Source organism: Scyliorhinus torazame, chromosome 16, assembly GCF_047496885.1.
Source record: "Scyliorhinus torazame isolate Kashiwa2021f chromosome 16, sScyTor2.1, whole genome shotgun sequence".
Taxonomy (NCBI): domain Eukaryota; kingdom Metazoa; phylum Chordata; class Chondrichthyes; order Carcharhiniformes; family Scyliorhinidae; genus Scyliorhinus; species Scyliorhinus torazame.
The window spans coordinates 30552298-30568546 of record NC_092722.1 but is presented as its reverse complement, the minus strand read 5'-3'; the positions used below and the strand labels follow the sequence as shown (position 1 = coordinate 30568546).

The following is a 16249-nucleotide window of genomic DNA, read 5'->3' as shown; positions in this document are numbered from 1 at the left end:
CCCAGGCCTCTTTGAGGAGCACCCCAGGATGGCCGGTTGGATCTTGAGGGATCAGGGATACCAGCTGAGGACCTGGCTAATGACACCAGTACGGAGGCTGGTAACTGATGCAGAGATCCGACACAACCACCCGGGCTGCCATTGAGCAGTGCATTGGATTCCTGAAAATGTGGTTCCAATGCCTTAACCTCTCTGGTGGTGCACCGCAGTACACCCCTCCCGGCGGGTCGCCCGCTTTGTAGTGGGGCGACATGCTGGAGGGTGGAAACATGTGGCCACATCCAAGGAGGAGGAAAAGGAGGCGTCGGACCAGGAGGGGCTGGAGGACGAGCCCGGGAAGGACCCACATGACCAGCTGGAGGATGGAGGACAGGCAGCAGCGGCGAGGGTCCTGCAAGTCCAGAGGGCCAGGGAGGCCCTCATCCTCGCCTGCTTCACATAGGACATGGCCTCGTCCATCATTCCCTCCTTCCCACACCCCACTCCTCAGCCTATCCCCTTCCCCTCCCTCTCTATTCCTCCTCCCCTGACCCTCTTCCAACCTCACAAGGTCACTGTCACATCACTCCAGGGTGCTGGAACTGTGTCGGTGCTGTCAATGGGTCATTGTGGATTGCAGGGGGCGTGACGATAACCCACTGAGAGCTGAGCACCAGTGCTCCTCAATCTCTGCTAATCTATGTCTGACTCCTGCCTGAGTGCTCGCTGACACCCATCGCCAGCACGTGGTGTATCCTGGGAGAGGGGGGGGGGGGCGGGAGCAGCATCCAGGGCCTCCATGCCAGGAGCTGGGGCATTAAGAACTCACGTATGACAGGTCTTCTGGGTGGAGCCCAGTGGATCCTCACCTCTGCATGTACGTCAGCCTCTACAATCGGTGACAGATCTGTACTCGGCCACCCCCGCGACCTCCAGGGCCCGTTCCTCGTAGGGGATGAGGACTCTGATGTCCGGCACCCTACTGCCCGTCTAGGCCCTCTCCCGCCTGTTGTGGGCCAATTTCTCCTGTGGGGCCCCTCTTCTGGAGAAAAGTACGCAATATGTTCAACCTGTCCTGATATATATAATTTCTTGTTTCTGGTTCCATTCTTGTACTTTTGCACCTTCTCCAGTGCAAATATGTTTATAATATGGAGACCAGAACGATTCGCAGTACTCCCAAGGTTCTATACAAGTTTAACATAACTTCTCTGCTTTTCAATTCTATCCAACTTCTCTGCTTTTCAATTCTATCCAACTTCTCTGCTTTTCAATTCTATCCCTCGAGAAAGGTCTTTAAAAGCCTTATTTTTATGGCCTTCTGAAATTGTATTGCTACTTTTAGTGATTTATGTCTCTGTTCAGACTGGGTTGTTCTTTTGGAGTGCAGTGGCTATTTAGATGCAACTCAACATGGCAGTTATTCTGCAGATCAAATGTCCACTTTGCAAAGAACTCTTATCAAATGGGATTAAAGGTAGCTTATTAAATAGAAAGCCAGTTATTTCTGGAGTGAGAGACATGGTTAGATGGTCACAGGTGGAGGGAGTGATAAACATTGGCAGGGACTGTGAAAGAAACTTTGCGTTTTCATGCTGAGAATCACAATGCAGGGATACATTGATGACAGCAGAGACTGGAAATTTGTCTGAAGGATAGATCTCAGGCACATTGTTTTGGCAACGTAAGGTGAAGAATGTAGACTGCATGCCGAACAATATTGGATTTCATGAGCAGAGGAACCTGATGCCAACAACAAGGTGTTAAAATCGGAAAAGCAGGGAGCGGCACATGGCACAGTGGTTAGCACAGCTGCCTACAGCACTGAGGACCCGGATTCGAATCCCGACCCTGGGTCACTGTCCGTGTGGAGTTTGCACATTCTCCCTGTGTCTGCGTGGGTTTCACCCCCACAACCCAAGGATGTGCAGGTTTGGTGGATTGGCCTCACTAAATTGTCCCTTAATTGGGGAAAAAAAATAATTGGGTACTCTAAATTTATTAATTTAAAAAAATATTAAGAATTGGAAAAGCCTTCCATTTACCAGCACTCTCAACTTGCAATTTGAACACAACCCTCCACCAATTCTTTTCAACACATCTTGCACAGGACTGATACAGCAGTGAACTGGCACAAAAGGATAGAGTTTGATCACTGTGGTACAGATGGTTTGAGGTGGGTGCTCAAGATTGCTCATACAGTCCCGACTGGATCAAAGGTCAGTGGAGAATATAAATCAAGTCCATCTAACATGGGTGAGATGATAAACCCTTGAGGATGGACTGCACGTCAGGGTCACTGCCACATGCTTCCTAGCAGTCGATTAGAGAAATAGGAAGCAGGACATCTCGCTCAGGAATAACAAGTAGAATCTAGTATTTGTAGAGAGTGAAAGCCAGAAAATGAGATGTGAAACTGTCCCTCTCTCTATCCATTTTCCTTCCCCAATCAGAGTTTCTCACTTATCTTTGTCACTCCCCTCTATCCAGCTCCCTATCCTTCACCCATCTCTGCCCGTGACATATCTTTGAAGCTAACTCAATGATTTTGTATCATTGACATTCCTTGTTGAGGTTTGCAGATCATAAATTTGAAAATATTCAGGAGTGTTGTGCTGTGGTTTAAACCAAATGACAGAACATTTGGGGATGAAATACGCACTGAGAATTGCAAAGGAACTGAGGAGCGAGGCAGAAATCTGAATGGCAGGTGCATGCTTCTTGTTTACCGCAGGATAAATTGGGATGAAGCAAATCCAGGTGGCGCTATAGAGGAGCATGGAGACACTGATCTCTCGGGCCAGGTTGTAGCTCCCAGCTGGGGTCTGGATCAGAAAGGTACACATGAAACAGGCCAGTGCCTGTAGGCCACTGTACCCCAGCATTAGCCAGAATATTACCTCTGAATCGCTCTTACAGAAGAGGACAAGAGCATCTTCGGAACTGCCTGGTGTCTTCATCAGAAAATCACCATCTGTGTTCAGCCAAAAATAGCAAATGGCACCTTGCCCCCCGAGGCTGGCGCAGATGGTGATGTACCAACCACTGCGTTTATATCTGTGCAACAAGGACTTGGTTAAGCCAGTGAACTCAGTGCTGAGCAAAATCTGAATTGAGTTGACGAGGAGAGTTGAGATACAGATGGTGAGGCTGAAGGCAGTGACTGGCTGACTTGATTTACAGGTGAGTTCAGTTGGCTCACCGAGGTACAGCAAGGTGCTGCAGCATAAGAGAGCCAGTGAGGTTAGGGTGACCATGTTCATCTTCCCTCCAGTACCTTCCACAATTGGAGCACTAGAATTCAGTAGAAAGATCCCCATGACAGCTAATATCAGAGTGAGCTCGAGCACCATGAACAGGAGCATAGCCACACCAACAGGTGAGACCCAGGACAGATACTGCAGGATTTTCTTAAAGCAGACAGTGCTTTTTGCTGGTGACCACTCATCAGATTGACAGTCGCTGCATGAAAAGCCATCTGTAAGAGAAAAAGCAAATAGTCACTTACAAAACAAACCCAATGGATAATCAAGAAATTATTTTCATCTTATCATGGAATCATAAAATCCCTACAGTGCAGAAGGAAGCCATTCAGCCCGTCACATATGTATCAACTTTCCGAAAGTGTTCCCAACCTTCGTCCACTCCCTCGCCCAGTCTCCAAATGTTCTGTTACTTGGACACCTAGGGGCAATTTAGCATGGCCAGTCCACCTAACCTGCAAATCTTTGGACTTTATACGCATTGATCATCCTCCCCAAACTCTTGATTAGATTATCCCCTGTAAAACTGAAGCGAATACGAATCACAAAATAATTCTTCACGGACAGGAATCATACCGAGTGCAAATGAGGATAGTTTGGTTCTTGGAGGCCAAACATCTCAACCTCAGGACATTGCTACAGGAGTTCCTCAGGACAGTGTCCTAGGCCCAATCATCCTCAACAGTTTCATCTATTACCTGCCCTCTAACATAAGGTATTTTTTCTGAAGAATGCACAGCGTTACCCTTACCAAAACCCCCACCATTAACATCTTGGGAGTTACCATTGAACAGAATTTTAATTGGACCAGCCACATAAATACTGTGGCTATAAGAGCAAGTCAGAGACTGGGTGTTTTGTGACAAGTAACTCCAGAAAGTCTTTTAACCATCTACTAGGCACTGGTCAGGAATGTGATTGAATACTCTACACTTACCTGGATGACTGCAATGCCATCCAGGACAGAGTAGCTCGTTTGATTGGCACCCCATCCACAAAGTAGCTGCAGTGTGTAACATCCACATCGTGGACTGCAACAAATCGCCAAGGCTTCTATGACAACACCTTGAAAACCTGTGATCTTTACCACCTAGAAGATCAAGGGTAGTAGGCACATGGGTACACTATCTGCAAGTTTCCCTTCAAGCCATCGTGGCTTGGAAAATTACATCCTGGCTATAACTCACTCACGTGTATCTGTTACTCTACATATCAATATGTGATCCATTCATGTTTGGACTTAGAATCATGGAAAGTTTACTGCACAGAAAGTGGCTACTGTGCAGTCTGCACCAGCTGAAAAATGAGCCACCCAGCCTGACCCCATTTTCCAACATTTGGTCCATAGCCTTACAGGTGCAGACACCTTTTAAATGATTTGAGGTTTCTGCTTCTGCTCACCTTTTAGGCAGTGACTTCCAGACCCTTACAACCCTCTGGGTGAAATTTGTTTTCCTAATCTCCCTTCTAATCCTTCTTCCAAACACTTTAAATCTACTCCCTCTACCAACCTCTTAGCTAAAGTAAATAGGCCCTTCCCATCACTCTATCCAGGCCCCTCACAATTTTGTACATTTCAATCAAATCTCCCTTCAGCCTCCTTTTCCAAGGAGAACAACCCCAGCCTGTCCAATCTTCCCTCATAGCTGCAATTTTCCACTCCTGGCAACATCCTCCTATATCTCCTCTGTAGCATCTCTAATTACATCCTTTCTGCAATGAGGTGACCAGAACAAGGTACAGTACTTAAGTTGTGAACTAACTAATGTTTCTACATTTGTAGACTAACCTCCCTACTCTCATATTCTATACCTCGGCTAATTAATTAAAGGATTCCATTTGCCTTTGTAACCACCTTATCAACCTGTTCTGCTATCTTCAAAGATCTGTGGACATTCACTCCAAGGTCCATTACTTCCTCGACATCTCGCAGTATCCTCCCATTTATTGTGTATTCCCTTGTTTGACCTCCCCAAATGAAGCACCCCACAATTCTCTGGGTTGAATTCTATTTCCCGCTTTTCTGTCCTATGGATCAGTCCATTGATATCTCCCTGCAGTCTCCAACTATCCTCCTTGCTATCAACCACACTGCCCATTTTTGTGTTGTTTACAACACATTTGATAATTCTCCCTACATTTTCATCCAAGTCATTAATATATACCACAAAAAGCAGGTGACCTCGTAGTGAACCCTGCAGATCCCCACTGGGAACAGCCTTCCAGTTGCAAAAAACACCCATCAACAATGACTCTTGTTTTCTGCTACTGAGCTGATTTTGTGACCAGTCTTTATATCCAAAACTCCTTGTTGTTATTAAGACATTACAGAGAATCATCTGTTCTGATTCCTTTGCTTTGACCTAGTCCATTGCAGGACAGTAGATAAGTAATCAGGCTCACCAGTGAAGTTCTGGAAGGTTCCTCCTGGACAATCTTCACATTCAAAACAGCAGGAAAAAAGGCTGATGGCAATTTTCTTCTGCCCCAGGCCACAGCTCTTGGAACAATGGGACGTAGGTACCTGTTGGTACAGGTAGTGCACTTGTTAATTCCTTACTCTTGGTAATGTTGCAAACATTGGAAAGCCCCAAGGTTAATGGGTTCTCTGTGGGCTGGACAATAATTCCAACTGCTAATTCTGTTGAGGTAAGGTAAAGTCGCCATTGCCCCAGATGACTCTTTGAGGGGAGAGCTGACTGATGATGATTAAAGCTGAGGATCATCAGGTGAGGGACAAAATTGAGAAGGCGGGCCTTCAAGAATAACCTCAGCCAGTACGGGAATTGATCCCGTGCTGCTGTCTTCTCTCTGCATCACAAACCAGCTGTCTAGCCCACCGAGCTAAATGCATTGAGCCACTGACTGTAATCAGAGATGTATTTACTGTACTGATTTGGACAGTCTGGGTCGCAAAGCTGGTTAAGCAGATTGAAGAAATCAGTTCAGATCTAGAGTGATTCTCTGATCCCATGGTAACCTTCTCGCCTTAGAACTCCACTATAGACAGTCCCAGGGATGCCTTCCTATCTCCTTGATTGGATACCAGTCTATATCTCACTCCTGGGTATTTGTTACTCTGTATAGAAGCACATAAACCCTTTGATTAAAATCTGATTGAGGAGATCAGGTGGTTTATTTATGCAATAGCATATACCCTCCCAGAAGGAAAAATCAATTTGGACCAGTATTTTTATTTCCCTGTTTAATTGCTGTTACATTTTAAAGTATACAAGACCAGTTCAGACCAGTATTCTTATGTCTCCATTTTACTGGTGTTCCATTTTAAAGTATAAGCATCAGATCAAGCCCAAGATGAGGTGCAATGCCTTTCCTTGTCAGCTTGGATCGTGTATGTCTCTCGTGTGGAGACCATGTGTGATGAACTGTTACTGCCTTATCATCATGTAAGGTGATGTCCCCTTTAAGACCAGGCTTGGAACCCTGGGGACTCCGCCTCTGGCTCCGCCCATCTGGGAGCCATACATAAAGGCCTGCCTCATGGTCTGTATAGCAGTCAGCTCTCGTCCAAATCTGTAGCATAGTTATTAGCCTAATAAAGCCTTCTTTACAGCTTAATCTCTAAGCATCATTATTGAGGGTACCTCAATTTATTAGGCTAAACTAGATTCAGGATGGACGCAGGCCTAAAACCAGAGAAGCTCAATCTGGAAGCACGAACGCCGGAGGCAAAGGAAATTTTAAAATACTGGCTGCGGTGCTTCGGGGCCTACCTGGACTCCTCAGAGACTCCCATCCTGGGGCCACGCAAGCTGCGTCTACTCCACGCCCGGGTGAGTCACAGAATCTCCGCCACGCTCGAAAAGGCGACGAGTTATGAGGAAGCGATTGAGTTGCTCCGCAAGCGGTTTGTCAAACCCGTCAATGAGGTGCACGCCCGGCATCTGCTCTCTACCTGCCGGCAGCGCTCGGGGGAAATCGCTCGACGAGTTTGTTGAGAAACTCACCGTGCTGGCCAGGGACTGTGACCATCAGGATGTGATAGGGGAAGTCAACACTAAAGACAACACTCTTGGTCAAAGACCATTCCCTCGAAATGGGGAGGTGGATAGTGGATATTGGAACTGCTGTCCCTATTGTCCGGGAACAGACCTTCCGGTGTCTTCAGATGGGCATCTTGCCCATAGCCATGCAAGACACCAATGCCAGGTTGGCCATATATACATGGGAACCTTTGAAGATTATGGGGACCATTATGACCCCAGTTATCTATGGGCAGCAGACGGTCTGACTCACGCTCATAGTTGTATGAGGACCAGGACCCAGCCTACTAGGCAGAAACTGGCTCCAGAGTATCCATCTGGACTAGCTCCAAATTTTTTAACTAGGTACCGGTGGATTATACGCGGTCATTGGCAAGTACCCAGAGGTATTCCAAGAAGGCCTTGGTAGAATAAAGGGAGCAAGTGCAACAATTTTTGTGGACCCTGACGCCCTACCCAAATATTTCAGGGCACGGCCAGTCCCATGCACTTTACTTACCAAAGTAGAGACCGAACTCGAGTGGTTAGAGAGCCTCAGAATAATATGACCAGTTCGTAGAGTGGGCTGCACCAGTAGTTCCCGTACTCAAGCCTAACAAGTCAATCCGTCTTTGTGGGTACTATAAACTAACTTATGTTTAGATTGGAACCCCATGCCCCACATAAAAGATCTATAGTCTAAACTGGCAGGGCTCAAACCTTCACCAAACTAAACATGAGCCATGCCTACCTCTAACTAGAATAAGATGAGTCATCCAGGAATTATATGACAATTAACACCCATAAGAGTTTATACAAATATACACACCTGCCCTTCGGAGTTTCGTTGGCATGTGCCATTTCTCACCACGTGATGGAGAACATTCTCCAGGGGCTACCTAAGGTGGCAGCACACTTGGATGATATATTAATTACAAGAGCCATGGAAAAAGAGCACCTAGAAAATCTGGAGGAGGCTTTGAGACAATTTTCTGATGCAGTGTCAAACAAGAACAATGTGGGTTCCAGAGCAAAGTGACCTGCCGAGGGTACCAAGTCAATAATACTTACTCTTACTAATAAAAAGAGGCGCACCGATCCTGCGAAATACAACGGAATTAAAACATTTCCAAGGCCTCGTAGACTATTATGGGGAATTTAGCCCAAACGTGGCCAATTTAATGTCATCCCTGCACACACTGTTATGAAAACACCAGAAATGGGTAACAGGTGCCGAAGGATGAAATCTTCGTGAAGGTGAACAGCAGTTACTATCATCAAACATCCTGGCTCATTACAACCCCAAGGGAAACCTGGCATTAACATGTGATTCCTCCCCATATGGAATAGGGGTAGTCCTTTCCTATCGATGGGATGATGGCACAGAGAGGTCTATAGCATATACATCCAGAACCTTGGTGGATGTGGAAAGTCGCAGTTCTCACATCAAATAGGAAGGATTTGCTTTTATTTTTGGGGCGAAGAAATTCCAGCCATATGTCTACAGCCGTCATTTCACAATCATAAAAGACCATAAACCATCGCTGAGGGTCAAAGAAGATAAAGCGATTCCCACCATCGCCTCGGCTCAAATCCAGCTTTGGGCATTATTGTTAGGGGCTTACGAATACTCTCTCAAGCACCACCCAGGAACACACATTACCAATGGTGACATGCTGAGTCGCCTCGCGCTACCCAGAAGCTTGGCCCCTCTGCTGGCATTGGAAGAAGTCATCATGACCTTGAACTTCCTGGATGCCTTGCCAATATTCATGAAGCAGATTCAAGTGAGGTCCGAGAAGGACCCCACACTAGCAAAATTGCGGCATATGATTCTCAGCAGTGGAATGCGAGGAGGCCCCACGATGACATGAAGCCCTTCCTCACTAAATAACAACAGCTGAGTGTAGAAGATGGCAACATCCTGTGGGGAGCCTGAATAGTCAACCCCTGCCCAGGTTGGCGCCCAATCCTGACGGAATTACACAACAAACACCCCGGGGTATCCAAGATGAAATTGCTCGCAAGGAGCTACATCCGGTGGCCCGGGCTCAATACAAACATTGAGAATCTGGTGAAGCAGTGTGCCTTGTGTCAGGAGAACCAGAAGCGCCCAGTTTTGGCCTCCTTGCACCCAGGGGAATAGCCAGGAAGGCCATGGACCTGGGTGCACGTGGACTTCACTGGTCCGTTCCTGCATTTGATTGTTCCTTATTATGGTCGATGCCAACTCTAAATGGTTAGAGGTACATTGTATGTCCTCCACGACTACTTATGCAAAAATAGAAAAACTCCAGCAAAGTTTCTGTAGCCAGGGCATCTCCTGGAATTTGATGGAGAATTTCAGGCATTCATGAAGTCGAACAGCAATAAATACATCTGGGGGCGGCATGGTGGCACAGTGGTTAGCACTGCTGCCTCACGGCGCCGAGGACCCGGGTTCAATCCCAGCCCTGGGCCACCATCCGTGTGGAGTTTGCTCATTCTACTCCTGTCTGCGTGGGTCTCACCGCCACAACCCAAAGCCATGCAGGGTATGTAGATTGGCCACGCTAAATTGCCCCTCAATTGAAAAATGAAACAAAAAGCAATAAACACATCTGAACAGCGCTATACCATCCATCATCTTATGGTCTGGCTGAACGGGCAGTTCACACATTCAAAACCAGGGTGAAGAGACAGCCTGCTAGTTCCCTGGATACAAAGTTGGCCCAGTTCTTCAGTGATTATAGAACCATGGTGCACACGACGACGGGAGTCATGCCAGCGGAATTGTTAATGGGACAATGGTGTGCATCAGACTCAGCCTGCTGTTTCCCAACTTGAGGGGGGTGGTCAAAGCAGGAGACCCAAAAAGGAACTACAATACCAAAAGACCTGAAATGACCTTCAGGACAGGAGATGCCATCTATGTGCAGAACTTTGGGAACAGCTCCCAATGGATCCCAATGGCTGGAGTCGTTCTAGAAAAGACTGGTCCAGTTTCTTACAAAGTCAAAGTCCAAGGGAAGGCCATGACAAAACACCTGGACCATCTGAGAAGCAGGGAGCCCACTCCAGTGGAGACAATTTCCACAAGACATAAGAGCAGAATTAGGCCACTCGTGCCATCAAGTCTGCTCCGCTATTCAATCATGGTTGATATTTTTTATTTTAGCAGAGACATGTCCATTTATGTCCATTGCGGCCAGCTCCAGAAAGGGGAGTCAACCTATGGGGGGCCTGAGGGTTGATCCACCTGATAATGAAGATTCAGCACTGCTGCCTTACGACGCTGAGGATCCGGGTTCACTCCTGGCCCGGGTCACTGTCTGTGTGGAGCTTGCACATTCTCCCCATGTCTGTGTGGGTCTCACCCCACAACCAAAGATGTGCAGGGTAGGTGGATTGGCCACGCTAAATTGCTCCTTAATTGGAAAATTTAATAAAGATAATTAAGATTCAGAGTCCGATATAGAGATTGAGTAGATTAATCCTCCGTCTGAGGTCAGCACTGAAGAAGAGCCTCGGTCTGTGGCCCTTTGACGCTCAACAAGGAAGCGACGATCCCGAGTCCGCTTCACCCCTCCCCCCCGATCCGGCTCCACCTGCCGCTGACTTGAGGCCATGTGCCAAGCAACGAAAGGGGCCCAGCACCACAGGAGTGAGGGGGATGATACATGCTTGAGGAGGGAGGGATATGATAACCTTCATGAGGACCAAGGGGGAAATCGCTGATTGATCTCCCAGTGGGCTTCGTAGAATACGAGTTCCCGTGGTGAGCGAGGCCCCAGCTGGGCTCGTTAGTGGGACCTTTAAATGTAGCGCTCAGACCCAACCGGTAGTTCCCAATAGTCCTGGGCTGGAACGTTTGTTTTGTGTGCCGTGGCAGCAGCTTTATTTTCAGTTTAAAATAAACCAGTTAGGTCTTTCATTCCCTGCCTCCTCGAATTATTCCAGTGAGCTAGACAGAGTTTGGACAAGGGAGTTAAGGGTTTTAGGGGACAGGCGGTAAAGAGGGGGACAGGCAGAAAAATGGAGTACCACAATCAAATCATTCGGGATCTTTTTGAATAGCAGAGCAGGTAAGTGTGGTGGTAAGACGTGAAGGCCTAAGAAAGAACCCACGAGTTTCGGGCCTAGATGTCTGACTGCACTGCCAACAATGATGAAGCAAATAGAGTGGGGAAATGGATACTGTTTCATTAAAATGTTGCCCTAACTTACTGTATTGTCAACTGTTTTCCACTGAATCTGGGAGGTGTGAATGGTCAAGTGATCTTTGTAGTTGCCGATCACTGGTTGTTTGAGCTGCCCTGCATGCTGGATCCAGGTTATGATGTCGTAACCTCGCTGTGAGTTTCCTGCAGCGTCGTAGTAAATGGTGGTGTTATTGATGGTGAAATTAACTTGCTTCATCTCTTCCAGGAGCTGTTTAAAAAAAAGTCAAGGATTGATCATTGCAGGACTTGTTGGCCTAGAAATTCCATCACTGCTGTAAACACTGGACTAGACCAATAGTGCTGACTCAGTTCACATGTAATGTTCATGCTGCCCACTGATATATGGCAGTGGGTGCATCACTGGACCTCTGTACACTCTTCCCTATTAGGTTGGAAGATACGGAAGTTGCAAATTGCTTGAAACACGGGCTCTACATAGCTGAATATGCAGACCATTATTTCCAAGGCTTTTGTACATTTTGGATGAGAGTACTCCAGATTCATCACAGCAATAAATAGGTGACCCTACATATTCAGCTGTGTGGGAATTGGAGGGAATGGAGGGCTGCAAGCAGGATGCAATCCAGCCCAGGAGTCTGGCTGCTTTAAAGTGGGATTGATAAGATATCCCCACCTCACCCTTCACTCTTTGACCTTTGCACTGAACATTTGATACTATCCCTACATTTCTTCATTCTCTGACAAATTAAATGCAAGCAATTAGTTTTTTCGTCAGAAGATAAGCCTCTTTTGTGGATATTTCTCAAACATCCCATCCAAGACCTGAAATTCCCTCATTAATATGTACGCACACCTTTGTTTGACAGCAGCACTCCACCAAGTTCCTTGATCTCACCTGTCACAGACTTCCTCACTTCCGAAGCCCTCTCCCCATTAACGGCTAGTGAACAAGCTTTATTTCAATGTACACCAGAGGTCTCCAGCTGCCTGAACTACCCATTGGCCAGATCATGCTTTTGATCATGGATTTTCTGAAGCAGTGCGTGCCCATGTGCAGCAAGACCTGGACAACAGTCAGGCTTGGGCTGAGAAGTGACAAGTAACATTCCCACCACACAAATGTCAGGCAATGACCATCTTCAAGAAGAGCGAATCCGCCATCTCCCGCTGATGTTCAATTTCATTACCATCGCAAAATCCTTTGCTGTCAGCATCCCGGGGGGGGGGGGGGGGGGGGTTGCTACCATTGACCATAAACTGAACTGGACCAGCCACATAAATTCTGTGTTTACGAGAACAGGACAGAGGTTGGGAGTTCTGTGGAAAGAACTCACCTCCTGGCTCGACAAAGTCTGTCCACCATTACGGGCTCGCCAAAGTCAGTTCACCATTACAAGACACAACTAAGGAATGTGACGGAATATTCTGCACTTGCCTGAATGAGAACAACATTCAAGAAGCTCAATACCATCCAGGACAAAGCAGCCTGCTTGATTGGCACCCCACCTACCATCTTCAACACCTTCTCCCTTCACGACCAATACACAGTGACCACAGTATGCCACCATCTACGATGCACTTCAGCAACTCACCAGTACTCTTTCAACAACACCTCCCAAACCCACCCAGAAGAACAAGGGCATATGTATGGGAACACCATAACGTGCAATTTCCCCTCCAAGCCACACACCATCTTGACTTGGAAATATATCACTGTTCCTTCACTGTGGCGGTGTCAAAATCCTGGAACTCCCTCCCTAACCGCACTGTGGGTGTACCTACATCACATAGATAGTTCAAGAAGGCAGCTCACCACTACCTTCTCGAGGGCAATTAGAGGTGGGCAATAAATGCTGGCCTAGCCAGCAAAGCCCAACATCCCATGAACAAATGTAAAAAAAATCAGTTCTGTGTAAGCAGTTGACAGTACCTGGATGGAGAGCAAGCACTGGAGTTAAAATAAGTATTTTTCAGTTCTCTGCCTGAAGGCAGCTCCGACCAACAGCACTACAATCTCCACCACAGGTAGGACAAGGAGATAAATCCTAAATCAACCCCAGCTGAAATGTGAGCGAACCCCATGCTATTGGCACTAATCTGACCCAGGTGAACTAACTGGCTGTCTAGGAGTCCAAGTTGCTGCGACACATGCATTTTTACATCTGGAGCTATGAATAGTGATGGTAAAGGCTCCAATTTTCTTTCCATTACATGGCTAACAGGAATCTCTCCCAGTCTTACCACCTGCTATTAGCCTATGTTGGAAAGATTTGCAGATTGATATTTTTTGGCCATATTATGAATACACTTTCCTTGGGCATCACGTCCTGGGGTAGGACTTGAACCTGGATCTTCTGGTTCTGAGGCAGGGATGCCAACCACCTGCCTTAAAAACTCTACTTTTAAAACAATATGAGCCTCAAACTTAGGCCAGCAAGTTCCCTGCCCTGTTCAACTCCAGTGGCCTGAAACACCCTGACCCAAACTAGCTACTGAGTGTCTTCTCTCCACACCCTGTTGTGACACATGTGAAATTAGTTTGGCCAATCTCAACTCACTTTCTAGTGGGCCTGGGCCGAAGCCTAGAACATATAGCTGACCATGTTAACCAACAACACTCTGGTTAGAGGCTGTGGTCATTATTTAGGAGCCATGTGATCAGAGGGTGTGGTGACTGTGGAGGAACCTGGTGGTTAGGCCCTGTATATAGATGGCGCATACATTAGAAACTGTAAACACATTTTTAAATTATAATTTCAGGTTGCCATGACTCTCTGGGGACTTGGACCCTGAGCACAAATAGTAAGACTTTCCTATACCTGCCAATTGTACCATTTGTCTGTACTTTGACATCTTCCATTGTAGCACTTGAGCATGGCATGGAGAGCATGTGCAATGCTGTACACTGCTGTATATACACCAAACGCCGTCCGTCTCGCTGGCTGATCCAACACCACAGACAAATTGTCGGGGCCCAGATGCTGAATGTCCCTGAGCAGCTGACCAGAAGATTCTGTGGGGTATGGCCAAAAAGGAAAGAGCTGATTGCCACCATGTTCTGCACTGAGGCTCCATTCCCTTGTGTCCCTGATATTAGTAAGATGGTTTAAAACGTAATCCACGAAACCTGGCATGCTCCCATTGTTAACGACTGTACCAAGCACAGTGCCAATGCGTTCAATATCTGGTGTGTGACTAATAGTGACTGCCTCGACCCAGGCCTCGCTTCCAATCCAGACCTTCCCGGTGATGTTCACCTTAACCACCTGTTTCAATAATTCTCGAGCGGGTCCCTCATTGGAGAAGAGGACGATAACATCGACATTCATCTGCCTGATTTGGCCCATAATTTCAGAGATTTTTCTCTTGGTGCTGGGTAAGCTGAGGTATGTGGGAATCATCTCAATGTAGCTTATACAGATACCTTGGAGCGAAGCATATTGCTGAACCAATTCTATACCCTGCCGCCCATACTCATCATCACTCCCGATTCCAGCGATCCAATTCCAGTTGAACGTTCTGATGATGGAGACAATGGCCATGGCTTGATTTTGATCGCTTGGCGTTGACCTCAGAAACGATGGGTAACTCTTCTTGTTGCTCAGTTGTTCACTTGAGGCCCCAAAACTAATCTAAAAAGTGATGAGAATCCATGATTATATCAACACGTTACTGTCTCTCCATCCCAACCTGTCCTTTCTTCCCACTCCCTCTCTCTCTGTACAACTGTGGCCTCGGCCCCTCTGAATTGATACAAAACCGAAATACTGAATACCGGAAATCTGAAATAGAAACAGAAAATGCTGCAAATAATCAGCAGATCTGGCAACATCTGTGGAGACAGAAACAGAACTGAAACAAACTCTTTCTCCACAGATGCTGCCAGACCTGCTGAATGTTTCTAGCGTTTTCCGTTTTTAATATCTGAACTTGGCTCTCTCGTTTATTTTAAGATCCAGCTTACATCTCCTCTTTGTGGCACTTGATGTCAAGATTCATTGCTTCCTTTACTCTAGCGCATCCTTTCTCAACACTGTGGAGCTTCTCATTTCCCTCAGTCTGCCATGTCAATGCAGGATTTTAAGACTTAGACTCGTGTCAGCTAATCTCTCCTTCCCGGTTCTCATCTCCTACACTTTCAACTCTTGGATTTATCTTGCATTCTAGACTTCAGCTAACACTTTGGGCGGGATTCTCCGGCGGCCGGCGGCGAAATAGGGAAATACGATTGGGCAGAGAATAGCTTCCGATGCCAAAATTGCGGGAGGCGCCGGTCCAGCGCCAAATCGCGATTCTCCGTCATCCCCAAAATGGTGTAAATGCACCGCGTGGAGTTTAAACGGCGTTTGCATCTCATTAGTGGGACATCCCGCGGCTCTCTGCCTCCGATGCGCCGAGTCCCTGACGGTGCGGTCCAGATGTGCTCTCAAAAATCGTGAACCTGGCGTGGTGGCTGCTGAGAGAGAGGAAGTAGGACACGGAGAGGAGCGACCTAGGGCTGCTGACCCGGACACTGGCCATGATAGCTGGGGTGGGGGGCCCTGCCAAGGCTGTGGGAGGAATAAGCCGAGTAGCCGGGGTGACCCCCCCCCCCCACATGACTGGGGCAGTGCCCAGGCACCGACTGCCATTACGGTGGCCATCTTGCTGCGCACCCACTGACCACCCACCTTGGCCCTTGGTCCTGCATAGTGACACCAGCCGTATGGGTGCCCCCCAGCCCCAAACTCCCCACCCAACTGGCTGCCACCTATCGGTGGACCACCCAGGGCCACACCCACGGCAGCCCCGAGCGAGGACAGTGCCAGCCAATGGCATCCCTGGCATTGGGACCACCATGTAGCCCATCAAACCTGGTTAG

General features: G+C 47.4%; 1 protein-coding gene across 1 annotated transcript in view; it reads right to left on the bottom strand.

Moving 5' to 3' along the window:
- Positions 1–2018: 2018 nt before the first annotated feature.
- tas1r3 (taste receptor, type 1, member 3) overlaps positions 2019–16249 on the bottom strand; it is a 37585-nt gene continuing 23354 nt past the window's right edge. Inside the window, exons 4-7 of the mRNA XM_072477731.1 lie at positions 14208–15020; positions 11432–11635; positions 5646–5766; positions 2019–3457 (exon numbers count right to left, since the gene is read on the bottom strand). Coding sequence (XP_072333832.1) covers positions 2514–3457; positions 5646–5766; positions 11432–11635; positions 14208–15020 — 2082 coding nt within the window. The 3' untranslated portion in view covers positions 2019–2513. The remainder of the gene's footprint in view (positions 3458–5645; positions 5767–11431; positions 11636–14207; positions 15021–16249) is intronic.